We start from the raw sequence: 21633 nt of genomic DNA, 5'->3' as shown, positions 1-21633 counted from the left end.
ATGCAGGAGGTCGTGGGTACGATCCCGACCCTGACGCCTGCTGTTGTATATCTAAAGTGTGTATGTTCTTCCCGTGGTCGCGTGGATTTTTCTCCGGGTCCTCAGGTTTGACCCCTCCACATTTAGAATCAACATCACGCGTTTAGAGCTTTTGGCTGCGATAAATTTCCACGCGATAAGCCAACTTCGTTGAGCTCTCATTTGTGATGCCCGGGTCGCTTCTGAACAAGAGTTACACAGCTCAGTGGGCCTTGCCTGGCAACATACAAATAGTTTGTAGTTTGCAGTTTGCACACTGCACAGGTAATCATTTGAGGCTGAGTCGACCTCGCGGAGGCCGGTTCAAATAATTCACACTGGTGTTGGCTGTGAGCGGGAATCGAACACAAATATCCCCCTTATAGCAATAACAGGCTGTCGGGGCAAGCGCTGTTAGGGAGCACCAATGAAGGCTGCCTCGGCACACGGCGCTAAACACACGCACACCCCCAGAGCGCACTCATCAGGTCCTTCAATAACACCGTGGCCTTAAAAGTCAAAATGTACAATTGGCGACGTTTCGGGCAATGGACCTTCTTAATCGCACGTAAATAACGAGGCCAGAAGGGAGAGACAGGGTGGATGATAACACCAATAATGAGAGTGGGAGATTGCACTTGTTGACACAGCGGGCTCTGATGAGAATAACACTTTGAAAAATATTTTCTGATGACCAATTTTTCAATTGGCACACACATTTAGCATTTTATTTTACATAGTTGCTGAGTAGAAGTCCAACGTTCCAAAACGTAAAGCGGCCAGCCACAAGCAGCACTATTCAAGGCGTAATCCACAGGCGTGCACGCGTTTCTTGAATCGAGGGAGGTGAGCACGTAGCGTGGGACGAGAGACGTTGAGCAGCGAGTGAGGAACGCGACGTGCGAATCCGAGGCCTACGCTTGGACGGGTGTCTTCGAGCCCGAAGTCGCAGGGGGTGGCATGGCTTGTCTTCGTGTGCATTGGCGCGTGCCTAACGCTCCGTCTTGTCTCTCCTGTCTCGTCGATCACATTGTAAGGTGGCCGTGTCCATAGATTTGTCCGATATGACCTCTTGGCCTCCACCTTGTAGCAGAGTGACCACCGCTGAGATGGCACACCAAACATCAGTGGCCGCGTTAAAGGGAGGCGGCAACTCGCCTCTACTATGGCCGGGGCCCACAACAGCCGTCGGGCAGCGGTGGGATGTTGGAGGGGAGGGGGCGGTGTGGAAAGTGGACGGAGGTGGGGGGCTAAGGTAGGCACTGGACGTCTGGGGGGAAAGGGGGGAGGGGAGCAGGGGAGCTGCGTTGCAAATCACGGCGGGCGCTCCTGGCCGCTTTGATCTGATAAGTGGGATCTGTTGGGAGCGGCCAGGAGCGCCGGGGCTGACATCGATCAGCGGGGCCGAGGCACGGCCCCATCCGTCAGGCGGCGGCGCAGCCGAGGGGGGTGGGGGGACGGCGTGTCTCGAGAAATCTTTACACGATAATTAGGGGGCCCGCATTTAAGGGCAGGGGTAGGGATTGGGGGGGGGGGGACTCCGCGCCCTCTCCCTGTAGAGCTAACACATCACCCGACACGGCCCTGGTGGCTGCCGCTGCTGCCGCTGCTGCCGCCGCCGCCCCGCGGGAGAGGCTTTAGGAAGCAACGAGAGCCGCGAGCGCGCCCCGCTCGGCCTCGTGATGAGCGAGAGGGGTGCGTCTGCTTGGGAGGGGTCGGGGCAGGGGGTGGTGTGGAGGGGTGCGGGGATGGGGGCACGGTCGTGACCGCAGCAGCAGCAGTGGGGAGGTGAATAATGGGGGGAGTAGGGGGGGGGTCCACGTGTTGATTGACAACGCCGGGGAAAATCACCAGGGCGAGTGTTTGGGCCGTGTCGGCAAGATGTCACTGTGGCCCTGCTCCTCTTGGTCACTCGTCGAGTGTGCGGATGTGATTGTTGTTGTTTTTTTTTTCCGAGGACCCCCACCCCTCCCTCTGTAGTAGCCCCGCAGGCCACCAGCGGGGCGCGGACCACGGGGTGGGTCCCGCTGCGCTACCGGAGTTGGTGAGTGAGTGTTGGGACTCATTGTGTGAGTGAGTGTTGAGTGAGTGTTGAGTGAGTTGGTGAGTGAGTGTTGGGACTCATTGTGTGAGTGTTGCGTGATTGGTGTGTGAGTTGTGTGTGAGTGTTGAGTGAGTGTTGAGTGAGTGTTTATGAGTGTTGTGCAAGTTTTGAGTGGTTGTTGTGTAAGTGTTGTGTAAGTGTTGTGTGAGTGTTGACTGATTGCTGTGTAAGTGTTGAGCGAGTGTTGAGTGAGTTGCTGTGTGAGTGATGTGTAAGTGTTGAGTGAGTGTTGAGCGAGTGTTGAATGAGTCTTGAGTGAGTGTTGAGTGAGTGTTATATGAGTGTTGAGTGAGTGTTGTGTGAATGTTGAGTGAGTGAAGGATGTCATTTCTGACATACAATATCCTGGAGTCTACAAACTAAGTGGCACCTGTGGTGGCAGTTACATTGGAGAAACGAAACGACACGTCTCGGGCCGTGTTCGCGAACACAAAGCAGATCTGAAACACGGCAGGACCAATACCTCTGCAGTAGCTGACCATTGCTATAACGCTGTGGGCTCGCATGATATTGTCTTTTCCGAGACCAAGGTACTCTGCAAACCTTCGGGCTACTATCAAAGATTTGTTCATGAAGCCATCCAGATATACAAACATAGATATAGCTTCAACCGAGAAGATGGATACAAATTGAGCAATCATTGGAAGGATGCTATTAACCAGGTAAAACCTTAACTGTTTATGGTTGTTCCATCATATTTGCCGGGCACTCGCGAATTTTGCCCAGTTAATTGCATCCCCAGCGTTTGGGCATTGTTGCTACATTGGCATTGTTGCTGCAGTGGCATTGTTGCTGCAGTGGCATTGTTGCTGCAGTGGCATTGTTGCTGCAGTGACATTGTTGATGCAGTGGCATTGTTGTTGCAGTGGCATTGTTGATGTAGTGGCATTGTTGTTGCAGTGGCATTGTTGCTGCAGTGGCATTGTTGCTGTAGTGGCATTGTTGTTGCAGTGGCATTGTTGCTGCAGTGGCATTGTTGCTGCAGTGGCATTGTTGCTGCAGTGGCATTGTTGTTGCAGTGGCATTGTTGCTGCAGTGGCATTGTTTTTGCAGTGGCATTATTGTTGCAGTGGCATTGTTGTTGCAGTGACATTGTTGTTGCAGTGGCATTGTTGCTGCAATGACATTGCTGTTGCAGTGACATTGTTGTTGTTGCAGTGGCATTGTTGTTGCAGTGGCATTGTTGCTGCAGTGGCATTGTTGCTGCATTGGCATTGTTGTTGCAGTGGCATTGTTGTTGCAGTGGCATTGTTGTTGTTGCAGTGGCATTGTTGTTGCAGTGGCATTGTTGCTGCAGTGGCATTGTTGTTGCAGTGCCATTGTTGCTGCAGTGGCATTGTTGTTGCAGTGGCATTGTTGTTGCAGTGGCATTGCTGCTACAGTGGCATTGCTGCTACAGTGGCATTGCTGCTGCAGTGACATTGTTGTTGCAGTGGCATTGTTGTTGCAGTGGCATTGCTGCTACAGTGGCATTGCTGCTGCAGTGACATTGTTGTTGCAGTGGCATTGTTGTTGCAGTGGCATTGTTGTTGCATCCCCCCCCCCCCAGCTCTCTCAGCCTCCCACTTCCAGCCCCGCCCACTCCCCCCTCCCGTCCAGCTTCACGTCTCCCTCTCCGAGCGTCCACGCAACGCTCCCCTCCCCCTACCCCCCTCCCCCTACCCCCCTCTCTCTCCTCCCTTGCCCCTCTCCCCTCTCTTACCTATATAGCCTCTTACCACGGCATCTCTCTCCCACTTCAGCAAAAAAACATTCTCGCTGTGGTTTTCCCACCTGATGATGATTGCTTATGTTGCAATTGAAACGTCTTGATTTTTTTTTCTACCTACGTGACTTTACCAAAAGAACCAAAGAGTATGGATCCCTGCAGTCACGAAAACTTCAAATCAAGATTGTTGAGCGAGTGTTGAGTGAGTGTTGTGTAATTGTTGAGTGATTGTTGTATAAGTGTAATGCGGGCGTAAACGACCTCCCGGAAGTGACGTCATGGGGGGAGGAGTTACGTCACGTGGGGGAGAGGGTTCAGGTCTATAAGGGGAGAAACCGGAAGCAGAAGGGGGTGATCGGAGACTGGGAAAGTGTGAGGCCACGCAGGGACGGAGAGTGAGAGAGAGAGTGGCGAGATCGCCACGTACACGGACCACGAGGTTCGGCACCGTCGGCCAACGGTGACCGACCCCGGAGCAGCAGGAGCAGCGAGGAGGCTGCAGAGAGCAGCGGGTCTGCAAAGGAGGAGTTAGGCAGCGGGGATCTGCACGAGGAGTCAGCAGCGGGTCTGCTAGGAGGGAAGTGGGCTACGTGAGCGACAGCAGCCTGGGGCTGCCGAGCGAAGAGTATATAGGGGAGTGCCGTGAGGGAAAAGAAACCGAACCCAAATAAAGGACACGGAGACAGACACAGTGGTCGAGTCCTTTATTACACTGGTGTCAAAAATGTAACGACATGGCAAAACAACTGAGAAAAAAGAATATTCAGTCTCCAGCATCTGCTTCATCTTCCGACGACGATGACCTTCCTCCTGCGGTGGACCTGACTCCGATGGAGGAGGAGATCCGTGCTGGGACGAGTGCGGGTCCGGGGGTCCAAGATGTCACCGAAGGACGCGGATTTAAGATGGAGTCAGATGGCGGAGCAACTTGAAACACTCAAGAACGTACTTGCACAGTTGTGTGAGCTCGTCACGCCGAGGACGGCGTCGGAAGAAGACGTTGGTGGTCCGCAGGAGCCCGCTTTGTCTTCGCTGTCAACGCCATCGGCCACGTAGCACGAAAACGCCATCTTGGGCGTGGCAAGCGAGGAAAGGCGGGAAGCCGCCATTTTGCGCCCTCCGCGGCGAAAAGCCGCCATCTTGTCTACACCACGTTGCGACGCCATGTTGAACATGCCACCGGATGAGTCATCGGCTGGAGGGAGCGCGCCAAGAAGTCGCAGTCGTCACTTAACAACTGTCAAAGGATTCTCCATCGGGGGCGATTGGAGTGCATTCGCCTGCAGATTTTTGGCGGCGGTGCGCTCGGCAAGGTGGACTGACGCCGAGGCATTAGAAGTTCTACCGACTCTTCTCGATGATGAGTCCGTTAGATTCTTTCGCTCTATAAAGGCCGCGAAGAAGAAAACATTGAGAGGTGTGTTCGACGAAATGGCAGACGCTTACGAGCCACCGGATGATGCTCATCGCCGCTTTGTGCAACGACAACGAGCACCCGAGGAGTCTCCGGTGGCATATAGGGGCGCGGTACTGGAGCTGGCTATGGCCGCATACCCGGAGACGGAGCCTGACCTGCTGGAACCTCTCATCCTGGGGAAGATGCTGGAGCTGTCCCGGGATCTCGGCATTCCTATGCCAGTGTGTGGTCATGAGAAGCTCACCTCCCGGGCTGCGGCTAAATGTCTGGATGCCCAGTTTAACCTGCGCCGGTGGAAACAAGTTACGGCGTGGATGGGGGGGCCCATCGTCGAAGGGGGAGCCTTGGGTTGGGACCCCAAGAAGGCAGTTTATGTGCCGGACGACAGGAGCCCGCAGGAGCTGTCGGCCGCCGCTGCTCCGTGGCCGGGCCGCGGTGGGCCGGGGCCGCGGGCTGTGCCGCCGACACGGCCGCGTCGGGACGGGGTGCCCGCCGCGCGGCGCAACGACATCGACTGTTTCCGCTGCGGGCGTAAGGGTCATTACGCCAGGGACTGCTGGGCCCGTGTCCCTGGTCCGCCCCAGCAGGAGGCCTCGACAGCGGCCGCTCCAAGAAAGGATTCTACAGCACAGGCAAGTCGGTGCGCACCAGACACCCGGCAAGTCTTGACACCTCACTCTTCACCGTTGTCATGCGATCCGGGTGTTGTTAATAACGGGAGGCCATTGACTGCGCCTTGTTGCTCGGTAACGCAGTGGCGTAAGTTGGCTCGGCGGGTCGTCGCGGCTGCTACCGATTCGTCCACCGTACCTGGGTCAATACAAGGGGTGGACGTACGTATTTTGGTGGATTCCGGAGCGTCCGCGACCATTATTTCGGATGTAATATTCCATCTCTTGAACATCCCACCAGAGGCCGTGAGTCCGGCTTACGCTTCCTGCGTTGCTGCGAATGGGGGTAGCATGGGCATTGTGGGCCAGGTGGACGCTAACATAGCTATCGGGGGAGTGTCGGCCTCGGGAATTGTGTTAATTTCGAGGTCTCTTGTGGTTCCTTGTTTGTTAGGGACCGATTTTCTGGCAAAAATGCCCATTTTAATTAGAATTAATGAAAACTGCATTGAATTACCGGAAGGCCGGAAAATTTCATTTTTGCCGTCGCCCTGGGGGCGACCTGCTCCTATCGCCCAAGTGCAGGCGTTGTCCGAAGTATCTGTTGATATTCCACCTGGCTCACAGATGCTCATTCCCTTGCGATATCGGAAGCCTGTGCCTGGTCGTCAAGGAGCTATTGGGGTTTTGTTGTCACCGTCCGCCACCATCACGGGTGGACCAGCGCTAGTTGGGGCACAAACTATTGTCCGGCCAGACCAGCGGCCGTTTTTACAGGTGCTTAACGCGAGTACCGAAAGCGTGTGTGTGCCGGCCGGCACCGTTGTGGCACATGCCACTACTGCATTTACAGCTCATGATGATCTGTCCAGCCGGGGTGTTGTTGGAGGTGTTTCAGGCCCCGGAGCTGCAGATGATCACTGGATTGCTGAATTATGTGGGGAGAATTCGGCCCTTTCCGGGGAACAACGTGGTGCGATTCGGAAATTATTATTGGGTTATTCTGATGTGTTTAGCTCCGACGATTTGGATTTGGGACGCACCTCGTTGCTTTACCATCATATTGACACAGGGGACGCTGCCCCTATTCGGTTAAACTCGCATCGGATGAGTCCGGCTGAGCGAGAGCATGTTCGAGGGGCAGTGGATGACATGTTGGCTGCGGACATAATATCTCCGTCTAACAGCCCATGGGGCGCGCCTGTTGTTTTGGTTAAGAAGAAAGACGGCAAATTGCGATTTTGTGTAGATTTTCGCAAGTTGAATAAAGTGTCGGTGGCAGATGCATACCCCCTGCCGCGTATGGACGACTCTCTCGATGCCTTGTCGGGGGCGAAGTTCTTTTCAGTGCTAGATCTCTCTTCGGGCTTCTGGCAGCTTCCCCTTGACGAGTCCTCGCGGGAGAAGACTGCTTTCCGTATGCCGCAGGGGTTATTCCAATTTAACTGTCTTCCGATGGGGTTGAATGCGGCCCCTGCCACTTTTCAGAGGTTGATGGAGTTGGTATTAACGGGGTTGCAGTGGGAGACATGTCTGATATATTTAAACGATATTATCGTCTTCAGCCGCACATTTGACGAGCATTTATCGTGGTTGGAGGCTGTGTTCACCAGGATGCGTTCTGCTAATTTGAAATTTAAGCCTAAGAAATGTCACCTACTGCAACACTCCGTGCGTTATTTGGGGCACATCGTTAGTGCGGACGGGGTGGCCACGGATCCGGACAAAACTGCGTGCGTCCGTGACTGGCCAACCCCTGCCACGGTGGGGGATGTGCGTCAGTTTTTGGGGTTCGCCTCATATTATCGGAGGTTTGTTCCGAATTTTGCTACGATCGCGAGGCCTTTGCATCTCCTTATGGGAAAAGGACACAAATTTGCTTGGGGACCGCCAGAGGAGGCGGCGTTTCGAGGCCTGCACGATCTATTGGCTACGGCGCCGACGTTGGATTATCCTGATTTTGAACATCCCTTCATTCTGGATACGGACGCGAGTGACACTGGCATTGGGGCGGTGTTGTCTCAGTCCAAAGGTGGTGTGGAACGCGTGGTGGCGTATGGTAGCCGGGTTTTGTCTCCCGCTGAAACCCGCTACTGCGTCACACGCAGGGAACTTTTGGCTATTGTTTTTTTTCTCCGCCAATTTCGACCATATCTGTACGGTCGTTCGTTTATTGTTCGCACGGATCATGCGGCCTTGCAGTATGCTCTTAAGATAGACCAACCATCCGGCCAGTTGGCGCGGTGGTTGGACACGCTGCAAGAATTTTCCTTCCAAATTCACCATCGGAAGGGAGTGCGTCACGCTAATGCAGACGCGCTTTCCAGGTTGCCGCAGCGATCCCCTTGCGCGTGTGCGTCGGGGACGCATAGGTGTGGCCCGATTCAGCACCCCCCTCAGCCTGTCGCGCTGGCAGTCGAAGTGCCTGAAGCTCCGCTTGAGCCGAGGCCGGCTGATGGGGGACCGGCTGATGGGATTTTGCATCTCCCGAGGTCTGTGTGGATTCGGGAACAAATGTTGGACGATTCTTTAGTAACGTTACGTAAGCGGCCTGTGAAGGGGAGTGGGCGACTCGGTGCGGGGGGTGTGCCGGAAACCGCTCTCCGTGATGGGTTGCTGATGTGGAGGGAAGGGATACAGGAACGCTGGCGTCTTGTTGTACCGGCATCATTGCGGTACGAATTGATTAGGACTCTGCATTGTGACACGCTTTTACATCTGGGGGTGCAGAAGACCCTGTTGACGCTGCAGAGAGATTACTATTGGCACGGCATGACGACGGATGTCGTCGGGCACGTTCGTGCGTGTCCCGATTGTGCCCGCCGGAAGCCACCTAAACATCCATATGTGCCGCCGATACAATCTATTCAGGTATCTCGAGTTAATGAGTTGGTGGCGTTAGATATTTTGGGACCCTTTCCGCCATCCGCTAGGGGGAATAAATATTTGCTAGTAGGGGTGGAGTATCCTCTCCCGCTGGCCGATGGCCTGGCCTTTGCCTGACCAGTCAGCGGCGTCTATCACGGACGCCTTTCTATTTGGGTATGTTATGGACAAGGGGGCGCCGGAGAGGCTCCTTACAGACCAAGGCCGGAATTTTTCGTCTAAATTATTGGGGGAGGTGTGTGCGGCTCTGGGCACTAAAAAGATACGGACATCTCCCTACCACCCACAAACGGATGGTATGGTTGAACGGCTAAATCGGACCCTGTCCGCCATGTTGTGCCACACGGTTAGTGAAAAACAATCAGATTGGGATTTGCATATCCCTGGGGTGCTTTCAGCGTACCGGATGACGCCGCATGCGGCTACAGGATATTCGCCGTTTTTTCTTATGTACGGTCGTGAAAACGTACCGCCGATTAATGTGCAGTTGGGAACCGGAGCGAGGGGACCTGCTAAGCCTCTTCCTGATTATATTCAGGACACCGTTCGCCGAGTCACTGTGGCGCGGGAAGGGGCCCGCATGGCTACGGCCAAAGCCCAGGCCCGGAACGAGCGGTGTGCTCGACGTTCAAAGGGGGAATGCCCCTGGAAAATGGGGGACCTGGCCTGGCTCCATTGCCCACAGGTGCGGCCAGGTACCTCTCCTAAGTTACATAAACCATGGCAAGGGCCGGTTCGCCTCATCGAGGTTCCCAACCCACAGTTGGCGTGTGTTCGGTTTGGATCTCAGCGTTGGTTCGTCCACACATCTCGGTTGAAACCATACGTGGCCCCTCGACCTGATGCGTCATCTCCTGAGGTTGCCTTGCCGGGGTCTGTTGCTGCCGACTCGCCCTTGCCTGTGCCTGCTGACCTTGCAAGAGCGCCTGTCGTGCCTTTTACAGACGAGCTGGCCGTGACGCAGCAGGGGAAAGGAGACTCAGCTCGGGGTGCGCCTACCACGGCTGCGGAAACTTTGAGACCCACAGCCCTTCCAAACCTGCCGCGGACGCGATTGCGGGACGCCTCTGATGTTGGGCCTTCGAGAATAGGGGACCGGGACGTTGCCAGGCCTCCAATAGCGACAGACGAACTTCAGCCTGTCGCTCTTAAAACCCTGCCACGTTCCCGCTCGGCGGGAGGGCCGCCGACCGTCCGGGACGGCCCGGCGACCCGCACCCGCTCAAAATCCCTCACATTTCGTTAACTGTTGTGTTGTGTTCTTGTTCTTTCGGTATATTATTGTGTGCTCCGTGTCCTTTTTCGTATTCGGTCGTGTTCGCTCGCATTGCTTGTCGGTGTTGTGTTCAGCCGAGGTCGGCTGGATTTTTCTACGGGGGAGGGTGGTGTAATGCGGGCGTAAACGACCTCCCGGAAGTGACGTCATGGGGGGAGGAGTTACGTCACGTGGGGGAGAGGGTTCAGGTCTATAAGGGGAGAAACCGGAAGCAGAAGGGGGTGATCGGAAACTGGGAAAGTGTGAGGCCACGCAGGGCGGAGAGTGAGAGAGAGAGTGGCGAGATCGCCACGTACACGGACCACGAGGTTCGGCACCGTCGGCCAACGGTGACCGACCCCGGAGCAGCAGGAGCAGCGAGGAGGCTGCAGAGAGCAGCGGGTCTGCAAAGGAGGAGTTGGGTAGCGGGGGTCTGCACGAGGAGTCAGCAGCGGGTCTGCTAGGAGGGAAGTGGGCTACGTGAGCGACAGCAGCCTGGGGCTGCCGAGCGAAGAGTATATAGGGGAGTGCCGTGAGGGAAAAGAAACCGAACCCAAATAAAGGACACGGAGACAGACACAGTGGTCGAGTCCTTTATTACATAAGTGTTAAGTGAGTGTTGAATGAGTGTTGTGTGAGTGTTGTGTGAGTGTTGACTGATTGTTGCGTAAGTGTTGAGCGAGTGTTGAGTGAGTTGCTGTGTGAGTGATGTTTAAGTGTTGAGTGAGTGTTGAATGAGTGTTGAGTGATTGTTGAGTGAGTGTTGTGTGAGTGTTGAGTGAGTGTTGTGTGAGTGTTATATGAGTGTTCAGTGAGTGTTGTATGAGTGATGAGTGAGTGATGAGTGAATGTTATATGAGTGTTATATGAGTGTTGTGTGAGTGTTGTGTGAGTGTTATATGAGTGAGTGATGAGTGAGTGTTGTGTGAGTGAGTGATGAGTGAGTGATGAGTGAGTGTTATATGAGTGTTGTATGAGTGTTTTATGAGTGTTGTGTGAGTGTTATATGAGTGTTGTGTGAGTGTTATGTGAGTGTTGTGTGAGTGTTATATGAGCGTTATATGAGTGTTGTATGAATGTTGAGTGAGTGAGTGTTGTATGAGTGTTATATGAGTGTTATGTAAGTGAGTGTTGTGTGAGTGCTATATGAGTGTTATATGAGTGCTGTATGAGTGTTGTATGAGTGTTGTGTAAGTGAGTGTTGAGTGAGTGTTGTGTGAGTGATGAGTGAGTGATGAGTGAGTGTTGTGTGAGTGAGTGTTGTGTGAATGAGTGATGAGTGAGTGATGAATGAGTGTTGTGTGAGTGTTGTGTGAGTGTTGTGTGAGTGAGTGTTGTGTGAGTGAGTGATGAGTGAGTGTTGTGTGAGTGAGTGTTATATGAGTGAGTGTTGAGTGAGTGTTGTGTGAATGAGTGTTGTGTGAGTGAGTGATGAGTGAGTGATGAGTGAGTGTTGTGTGAGTGTTTTGTTGTGTGAGTGATGAGTGAGTGATGAGTGAGTGATGAGTGAGTGGTATATGAGTGTTGTGTGATTGAGTGTTGATTGAGTGTTATATGAGTGTTATATGAGTATTGTGTGAGTGAGTGATGAGTGAGTGTTGTGTGAGTGTTGTGTGAGCGAGTGTTGTGTGAGTGAGTGATGAGTGAGTGATGAGTGAGTGTTATATGAGTGTTGTATGAGTGTTTTATGAGTGTTGTGTGAGTGTTATATGAGTATTGTGTGAGTGTTCTGTGAGTGTAATATGAGCGTTATATGAGTGCTGTATGAGTGTTGTATGAGTGTTGTGTAAGTGAGTGTTGAGTGAGTGTTGTGTGAGTGATGAGTGAGTGTTGTGTGAGTGAGTGTTGTGTGAGTGAGTGTTGTGTGAGTGAGTGTTGTGTGAATGAGTGATGAGTGATGAATGAGTGTTGTGTGAGTGTTGTGTGAGTGAGTGTTGTATGAGTGAGTGTTGTGTGAGTGAGTGTTATATGAGTGAGTGTTGAGTGAGTGTTGTGTGAGTGAGTGTTGTGTGAGTGAGTGATAAGTGAGTGATGAGTGAGTGTTGTGTGAGTGTTTTGTTGTGTGAGTGATGAGTGAGTGTTATTTGAGTGTTGTGTGAGTGAGTGATGAGTGAGTGATGAGTGAGTGTTATATGAGTGTTGTGTGAGTGAGTGATGAGTGAGTGATGAGTGAGTGATGAGTGAGTGGTATATGAGTGTTGTGTGTTTGAGTGTTGATTGAGTGTTATATGAGTGTTATATGAGTATTGTGTGAGTGAGTGATGAGTGAGTGTTGTGTGAGTGTTGTGTGAGCGAGTGTTGTGTGAGTGAGTGATGAGTGAGTGATGAGTGAGTATTATATGTGTGTTATATGAGTGTTGAGTGAGTGTTATATGAGTGTTGTATAAGAGATGAGTGTTGTATAAGTGTTATATGAGTGTTGTATAAGAGATGAGTGTTGTATGAGTGTTATATTAGTGTTGTATAAGAGATGAGTGGTGTATGAGTGTTATATGAGTGTTGTATAAGAGATGAGTGTTGTATGAGTGTTATATGAGTGTTGTATAAGAGATGAGTGTTGTATGAGTGTTATATGAGTGTTGTATAAGAGATGAGTGTTGTATGAGTGTTATATGAGTGTTGTATAAGAGATGAGTGTTGTATGAGTGTTATATGAGTGTTGTGTGAGTGTTATATGAGTGATGAGTGAGTGATGAGTGAGTGTTGTATGAGTGTTATATGAGTGTTGTGTGAGTGAGTGATGAGTGAGTGTTGTATGAGTGTTGTATAAGAGATGAGTGTTGTATGAGTGTTATATGAGTGTTATATAAGAGATGAGTGTTGTATGAGTGTTATATGAGTGTTGTATAAGAGATGAGTGTTGTATGAGTGTTATATGAGTGTTGTGTGAGTGAGTGTTGTATGAGTGTTGTATAAGAGATGAGTGTTGTATGAGTGTTGTATAAGAGATGAGTGTTGTATAAGAGATGAGTGTTATATGAGTGTTGTGTGAGTGAGTGATGAGTGAGTGTTGTGTGAGTGAGTGTTGTATAAGAGATGAGTGTTGTATGAGTGTTATATGAGTGTTGTATGAGTGTTATATGAGTGTTGTATAAAAGATAAGTGTTGTATGCGTGTTATATGAGTGTTGTAAAAGAGATGAGTCTTGTATGAGTGTTATATGAGTGTTGTATAAGAGATGAGTGTTGTATGAGTGTTATATGAGTGTTGTATAAGAGATGAGTGGTGTATGAGTGTTATATGAGTGTTGTATAAGAGATGAGTGTTGTATGAGTGTTATATAAGTGTTGTATAAGATATGAGTGTTGTATGAGTGTTATATGAGTGTTGTATAAGAGATGAGTGTTGTATGCGTGTTATATGAGTGTTGTATAAGAGATGAGTCTTGTATGAGTGTTATATGAGTGTTGTATAAGAGATGAGTGTTGTATGAGTGTTATATGAGTGTTGTATAAGAGATGAGTCTTGTATGAGTGTTATATGAGTGTTGTATAAGAGATGAGTGGTGTATGAGTGTTATATGAGTGTTGTATAAGAGATGAGTGTTGTATGAGTGTTATATGAGTGTTGTATAAGAGATGAGTGTTGTATGAGTGTTATATGAGTGTTGTATAAGAGATGAGTGTTGTATGAGTGTTATATGAGTGTTGTATAAGATATGAGTGTTGTATGAGTGTTATATGAGTGTTGTATAAGAGATGAGTGTTGTATGAGTGTTATATGAGTGTTGTATAAGAGATGAGTGGTGTATGAGTGTTATATGAGTGTTGTATAAGAGATGAGTGTTGTATGAGTGTTATATGAGTGTTGTATAAGAGATGAGTGGTGTATGAGTGTTATATGAGTGTTGTATAAGAGATGAGTGTTGTATGAGTGTTATATGAGTGTTGTGTGAGTGTTATATGAGTGATGAGTGAGTGATGAGTGAGTGTTGTATGAGTGCTATATGAGTGATGAGTGAGTGTTTTGTGAGTGTTAAGTGAGTGATGAGTGAGTGATGTATGAGTGTTATATGAGTGATGAGTGAGTGATGTATGAGTGTTATATGAGTGTTAAGTGAGTGATGAGTGAGTGTTGTGTAAGTGAGTGATGAGTGAGTGTTGTGTAAGTGAGTGATGAGTGAGTGTTGTGTAAGTGAGTGATGAGTGAGTGTTGTGTAAGTGAGTGATGAGTGAGTGTTGTGTAAGTGAGTGATGAGTGAGTGTTGTGTAAGTGAGTGATGAGTGAGTGTTGTGTAAGTGAGTGATGAGTGAGTGTTGTGTAAGAGATTCCCGTTAGCGGCGATCAGCGCGGCGCTGCCGCACGTGACGCTCCTCGCTCGGAAGCGGTGGGCGGGGTGACGAGGGGGAGGGGGCGGGGTGACGAGGAAGAGGGGGCGGGGGAGGATGAGGGAGGAGGGGGCGGGGGAGGGGGAGGGGCGGGGGGAGGGGGAGGGGGGAGGAGGTGCTTCAGGAGGCGAGGTATGGAGGGGGTGGTGGAGACGAGCACGAGATTGCGTGGGGGAGAGATGAGGGGGATTGTAGAGAAGCAAGGTGCGTGAGAGGGGGAGGGTGGAGGGATCGTGTGGATTGGGGGGGCAGGAGGATAGAGGGGGGGATCGTTGAGAAGAGACGATCAGGAGGAGGGGAGCAATGGGGAGAGGAGGAGACGCGGCCCCGCTGCTGACGACAGGGGTCGCCCTGGACGCGCCACGCGTGCCCGGGCCCTGCGGTGTTTGTGAACAGACAACGTGCACCCAGCCGGGCACACACAGACACACACAGACACAGACACACACAGACACACACACATACACACAGACACACACACAGACACACACACACACAGACACGCACAGACACACAGACACACACACAGACACACACAGACAGACACACACACACACAGACACACACACAGACAGACACACACACAGACAGACACACACACAGACACACACAACACACAGACACACACAGACACACACACAGACACACACACAGACACACACAGACACACACACAGATACACACACAGACACACACAGACACCTCTACTGGGCACGTACCTCTTGAGTGGGGGTCTCACGGGTAGGCCCCCGTGTGAGCTCCCGTCCCCGGATCGTTGGCTCAGCGCCGGGCCCCACGACCCCGCACCGCCCCCACCGCCCCCACCGCTCTCGCGGGGTCGTCTCCCATCCAGAGCGCGAGACGCGGCGCCCGGGGGTCGAGTCGGAGTTTAAAACCAACGCGAGCATCTTCGTGTCTGTGTGTGTCTGTGTGTGTCTGTGTGTGTGTGTCTGTGTGTGTGTGTCTGTGTGTGTCTGTGTGTGTGTCTGTGTCTGTGTGTGTGTCTGTGTGTGTGTCTGTCTGTGTCTGTGTGTGTGTCTGTGTGTCTGTTTGTCTGTGTGTGTGTGTCTGTGTCTGTATGTGTGTGTCTGTGTGTGTGTCTGTGTGTGTGTGTATATCTGTATGTGTGTGTCTGTGTGTGTGTGTCTGTGTGTGTCTGTGTTTGGGGGTGTCCATATGCATTGGTGCTGCTCGCCAACAGCACTTGCTCCTGCAGTCTGTTAAGGCTATACGGGGGATCTTTGTCTCTGTTTGTCTATGTACACGGTGGCCCAAAAGTCAGGATACACAGGATTATTTCATTGTTGTGAACACACTTTCCTACCGACTTCCAGTCACATCGACGCGCCCGTGGATTACCTTTAAAAATGAATTCGTGACTTTAAAAAAGTGACAGCTGCCTTCACGAGCGTACACAGAAAGACATTGAACTCGTTTGTTTTTAGTCAACTTTCTTTTTATTTGAAATATCGGTTGAAAAGTATGAAGCACAATCGATATTAATAACGATAATAGATACGAATTTTACTTAAAGAATAAACATTTAAATCGTTTAATGCCTGTGCAAATATAAATTAAATAACACTGTGTGTTCTGACTTGTTGACCACGCTGTATATATAACATCACGAGGTTCTGCGGTGTAGGGGTGAGCGCGCTGCACTACGAACGCAGCTACTCGAGTTTAATTTCCGCTAACAAACCAACACCGGTGACTATTATCTGAAGCCGGTCCTGTACCTCCCCTAGGTCGACTCAGCCTCACATGAGTACCTGGTGCGGTGTGTAAACATCGCCACTGGAGAGACAAAGGCAGTCGGGCGTAGTGCCTGCCACACACCCCCACGTGTGCCGTGCCGGCCTTCATAGGTGCACACAGACAGCAATTGCCCCAAAACTCTGTTCAGAAAGCTCAAAATTAAGATTATACGGGGGACCTTTGTCTGCGCTCGTTTGCGTGTTTGCGCTTTGAGGTGTTGGGGGTCCGTACGTGTGCGTGAGTGTTGCCCGCGTGTGTCTCCGTGGGCCTATGCTCGAGTGTGCAATGTCTCTGTATTTGTTTATCTGTGTCTGTGTGCCTCTGTGTGGCGCGTGTATTCATGTCTCGATGTGTCCGTCTAGCGGTTAGCGCGCTGCGCTGAGAACCTGGCGACCCGGGTTCTATTCCTGCTTACGGACGATTATCTAAACCGGTCCTGGGTCTCCCCTAGGTCAACTCAGCCTCAAATGAGTACGATGTGTAAACATCGCCACTAGGGAGACAAAGGCGGCCGGGCGTGATGTTGGCCACCCACCCCCTCGTGTGCCTTGCCGACCTTCATAGGTGCTCGCTAACAGCACTTGCCCCTACAGTCTGTTAAGGCTATACGGGGGATCTTTGATCTTTGTCTAGCAGTAATCGCGCCGCGCAACGAACCCGGCGACCCGAGTTCGATTCGCGCTCAGGGCCAACACCAATGACGAGTATCTGCACCGGTCCGGGGCCTCCCCTAGGTCAACTCTGTTAAACTATCGGGGGGATCTTTACCTTGTTTATCTGTGTGTGTCGGTGTGCGCGTGTGTCCGCGTCTGTGTGTGTGCGTCTGTGTGTGTGCGTCTGTGTGTGTGCGCGTCTGCGTGTGTGCGCGTGTGTCCGCGTCTGTGTGTGCGCGTCTGTGTGTGTGCGTCTGTGTGTGTGCGCGTCTGTGTGTGCGCGTCTGTGTGTGTGCGCGTGTTTCCGCGTCTGTGTCCGCGTCTGTGTGTGTGTGCGTCTGTGTGTGTGCGTCTGTGTGTGTGTGCGTCTGTGTGTGTGCGCGTCTGTGTGTGTGTGCGTCTGAGTGTGTGCGTCTGTGTGTGTATGCGTCTGTGTGTGTGTGCGTCTGTGTGTGTGTGCGTGTGCGTCTGTGTGTGTGTGCGCGTGCGTCTGTGTGTGTGCGCGTGTGTCCGCGTCTGTGTGTGTATCTGTGTGTGCGCGTGTTTGTGTACGTGTGTGTGTGCGTGTGTGTGCGTGTCTGTGTGTGTATTTGTGTGTGCGTGTGTTTGTGTACGTATGTGTGCGTGTGTGTCCGCGTCTGTGTGTGTATCTGTTTGTGTGTGCGCGTGTCTGTGTACGTGTGTGTGTGTCCGCGTCTGTGTGTATTTGTTTGTGTGCGCGCGTGTCTGTGTAGGTGTGTGTGTGCGTGTGTCCGCGTCTGTGTGTGTATCTGTTTGTGTGCGCGCGTGTCTGTGTAGGTGTGTGTGTGCGTGTGTATGTGTGTGTGTATCTGTGTGTGTGTGTGGGTGTGTGTGTGCGCTATTTAAAGACTGGGCGCTGCTGTTTTGACGGAGCGCGGCGCCGCCGCTCGTGACGCGGGCCGCGCTCCCCGCCCTGGTGGAGCTCCCCGCTCCGGGGTGGCATCTGGGAAGCGCATTCCGGACACCGAACACCACCACGCGAGCACTCTTCCCAACCCCTCCATCCATCCCTCCCTCTCTCTCTCTCACTGTGTGTCTCTCTCTCTCTCTCACTGTCTCTCTCTCTCTGTCTCTCTCACTGTCTCCCTGTCTCTCTCTCTCCCTGTCTCTCTCTGTCTCTCTCACTGTCTCCCTGTCTCTCTCTCTCACTGTCTCTCTCTGTCTCTCTCTCACTGTCTCCCTGTCTCTCTTTCTCTCTCTCCCTGTCTCTCTGTCTCTCTGTCTCTCTCTCTCTGTCTCTCTCTCACTGTCTGTCTCACTGTCCTCACTGTCTCTCACTGTCTCTCCCTGTCTCTCTCACTATCTCCCTGTCTCCCTCTCGTACCACGAAAATAAAACCACGCTTTGGGGGGAGGGGTTGGGGCGCCACCGCCGCCGCTCCAAGCGGGAGACGCGCGCGAGGTTCGCTTGTGAACGCGCGTCCCGGGCACGCGGAGTGTGAGGCTGACTGCGGATCCCCCCCCACCTCTCCGTCCCCCACCCTCCCCCATCCTCCGCGGCCCCTCCCCTCGCCATGTGGATACTAATGATCCGAAGTCTCGCTTTCGATTGGCTACAGCTGAGCGCGAATCCCCGGCCGGCGAGAGACGCAGCAGACGATAAATAGCGCAGCGCGCACGCGTTTGATGCTCATCTCTGGCGGCCGACAGCGCGCGCGACCCCCTCACACCCCGCCCCCCCCTCCCCCTTCCCCGCCCGCGGCACACGAACCGCGCCGGGCCACGCCGATGGCGCTGGGCGAGACGGCTCAGGCCACGGCGGCCTCAGCCGCAGGGGAGGTCCCCTCGTAGCCCGCCGCTGTCAGTACGCGCGGCGAGGCGCGGGCGAGGAGGCGGGCAGAGTGAGCCGGGGACCCCCCCCCACCCCCCACCACGCACACCCCGAGGACGCACCTCGTGGCGCCGGCAGGGAGCGACCGGCGGGACGGGACCCGCACTGCAGGGAGCCCGAGGGAGTTCCCCCCTCCCCCTCTCCGCCGATACTCGTGGGCTCGAGTGCGCGGTCAGTGCAAGGCACGCGTCTTCTTTTTGCGAGCGACACTTTGCGCCGCGTTCGTTATTCTCGCCCGGAGTGAGCATGGCCGCGGCGCTGACTCTCAACAGTAGCGATTTGCCCAACAACCCGATGGTGATGGAGTATGTGAATGACTTTGACCTTATGAAACTAGAAGTGAAGAAGGAGCCGCTGGAGCTGAGCCTGAGCCGCGCGTGCGGCCGCCTCGAGGGCTCCCTGTCGTCGTCTCCCATGAGCACCCCCTGCAGTTCCGTGCCGCCCTCCCCCACCTTCAGCGCGCACAGCCCCGGGGCGCCGCGCCCCAGCCTCGAGGACTTGTACTGGATGTCCCACTACCAACAGCCGCAGCCGCAGCAGCAGCAGCCGCAGCATCCACAGCAGCAGCAGCACGCGCACCAACCCCAGCAGCAGCAGCAGCAGCAACAGCAGCAGCAGCACCTAAACCCAGAGGCACTGAACCTGACCCCGGAGGACGCGGTCGAGGCCCTCATCGGCTGCGCCCACGCCGCGCAGGGCTTCGATTGCTACCGCGCGCCCGTGCCGCAGTTCGCGGGGCTGGGCACCAGCGGCCGGGAGGAGCTGCAGGGAGAGACCTCGAGCCACGAGGGTGGACAGCCGGCGGTCGCGAGCCACCACAACCACCACGGCCACAACCACCACCACCACCACAACCACCACGGCCACCACGGCCACGGCGGGACGTCGGGCCAGCAGCAGCACGGGGCACGCGTGGACGAGCGCTTCTCCGAGGACCAGCTGGTGTCCATGTCGGTGCGGGACCTCAACCGGCAGCTGCGCGGCTTCAGCAAGGAGGAGGTGATCCGCCTCAAGCAGAAGCGGCGCACGCTCAAGAACCGCGGCTACGCGCAGTCGTGCCGCTACAAGCGCGTGCAGCAGAGGCACCTGCTGGAGCACGAGAAGACAGAGCTGCTGCGCCAGGTGGAGTCCCTGAAGCAGGAGCTGGCGCGGCTCGCGCGCGAGCGCGACGCCTACAAAGACAAGTACGAGCGACTCGTCGTGGGAGGCGGCGCGGGTGGAGGAGGTGGTGGTGGTGGTGGAGGAAGTGGAGGAGGTGGTTATTTCAGGGACGCTGGCTCCCACAGCAGCGGCAGCCCTTCCTCGCCCGAGTTTTTCCTGTGAGTCTCCGCCGCGCGCCGGCCCCATCCTCCCGTCGCCTCCCCCCCTCTGCTGCGACTCGCGGCGCTCGCGCGATCGCCTCCGCGTGCCTCTCGCTCCGGGCCGTGCGGAGGGGTCTGAAGGCCGGGACGACTGGGACCTCTATGGCCAGTTGTCAACATCATCATCATCCGCAGCAGCAGCAAGCGCATCATCATCAACAACAACCACATCACCACCATCAGCGGCAGCATCATAATCACGATGATCATGATCATCATCATCCGCATCGCCACAATCAACTGCGTTGCCACCGCCGCCGCCGTCTGGGCGCTACGCTGCCATCCCCTGTCTCGTCGCGCGTCTGGACAAGCGGCGCGTGGTGGGGGGCGCGGGGCCGCGATCCAGAACCAAAGTGCGAGAGGAGGCTCCGTGACCCGTGACCCATGACCCGTGACCCGTGCTCTGTGACCCGTGACCCCTGCTAAGTGACCCGTGACCCGTGCTCGATGGGAAAACATCGCCCCTTCGCTCACGCGTCACGGCTTCACCTGGCGCGCGGGACTGACGGTGGCAACGATGGTGGCGATGAGGATGGTGGCGACGAAACCGCGCGTATTACGCACACGGGGACCCCACGCGGAGGGCGCACATTGAGTAGTACAGCGTGACACCCTGACACACACCGTGACACACACAGTGACACACACCGTGACACACACAGTGACACACACAGTGACACACACAGTGACACACCCTGACACACACAGTGACACACACAGTGACACACACACAGTGACACACCGTGACACACACAGTGACACACACCGTGACACACACAGTGACACACAACGTGACACACAGTGACACACGCAGTGACACACACAGTGACACACACAGTGACACACACACAGTGGCACACCGTGACACACACACAGTGACACACCGTGACACACACACAGTGACACAGTGACACACACACAGTGACACACACGCAGTGACACACACAGTGACACACACAGAGACATACACATATACACTCACAGAGACACTCACAGTGACACACACACAATGACACACACAGTGACACACACACAGTGACACACACAGTGACATACCGTGACACATCGTGACACACCGTGACACACCCAGTGACACACACACAGTGACACACAGTGAGACACACAATGACACACACAGTGACGCACACAAAGACACACACACAGTGACACACACACACAGTGATATACACACACAGTGACACACACAGTGTGACACACATACCGTGACACACAGTGACACACACCGTGACACACACAGTGACTCACACAGTGACACACACATTGACACACAGTGACTCACACAGAGACACACCGTGACACACAACGTGACACACACAGTGACACACCCAGTGACCCACATAGTGACTCACACAGTGACACACACAGTGACACACGTGACTCTCACACAGCACCACATGGTCACGAGTGAGGCGGAGAGAGCCACGGCAGAGCGGCTCCCGGGGAGCGGTGGTGCAGCGATTAGCGCACTGCGCTACAAACCTGGCGACCCGGGTTCGATTCCCGCTCACGGCCAACACCAGTGGCGATTATCTGAACCGGTCCTGGGCCTCCCCTAGGTCGACTCAGCCTCAAATGAGTACCTGGTGCGGTGTGTAAACATCGCCGCTAGGGAGACAAAGGCGGCCGGGTGTGGTGTTGGCCATAAGTGCTCGCTAGTAGCAC

The 21633-nt window shown here is 53.8% G+C and overlaps 1 protein-coding gene across 2 annotated transcripts; it reads left to right on the top strand.

The window, feature by feature from the left end:
* The first annotated feature begins 18493 nt into the window (after positions 1-18493).
* Positions 18494-20178, top strand: LOC133340276 (transcription factor Maf-like). Of its 2 annotated transcripts, XM_061548374.1 has the most exons (2): positions 18494-18760; positions 18927-20178. In XM_061548374.1, the coding sequence occupies exon 2, from the start codon at positions 19004-19006 to the stop codon at positions 19910-19912; it is 909 nt and encodes a 302-aa protein (XP_061404358.1). In that variant the 5' UTR covers positions 18494-18760; positions 18927-19003; the 3' UTR covers positions 19913-20178. The 2 variants fall into 2 exon arrangements, with proteins under 2 accessions (XP_061404358.1, XP_061404357.1); XM_061548373.1 differs by lacking the exon at positions 18494-18760 and having other exon boundaries at positions 18836-20178.
* The last annotated feature ends 1455 nt before the right edge of the window (positions 20179-21633 follow it).

Source organism: Lethenteron reissneri, chromosome 9 (genome assembly GCF_015708825.2).
Source record: "Lethenteron reissneri isolate LAM-NWPU_2019-01 chromosome 9, ASM1570882v1, whole genome shotgun sequence".
NCBI classification, from domain to species: Eukaryota; Metazoa; Chordata; class Hyperoartia; order Petromyzontiformes; family Petromyzontidae; genus Lethenteron; species Lethenteron reissneri.
The sequence above is the reverse complement of the archived record's forward strand: the minus strand, read 5'-3'. Positions and strand labels throughout refer to the sequence as shown.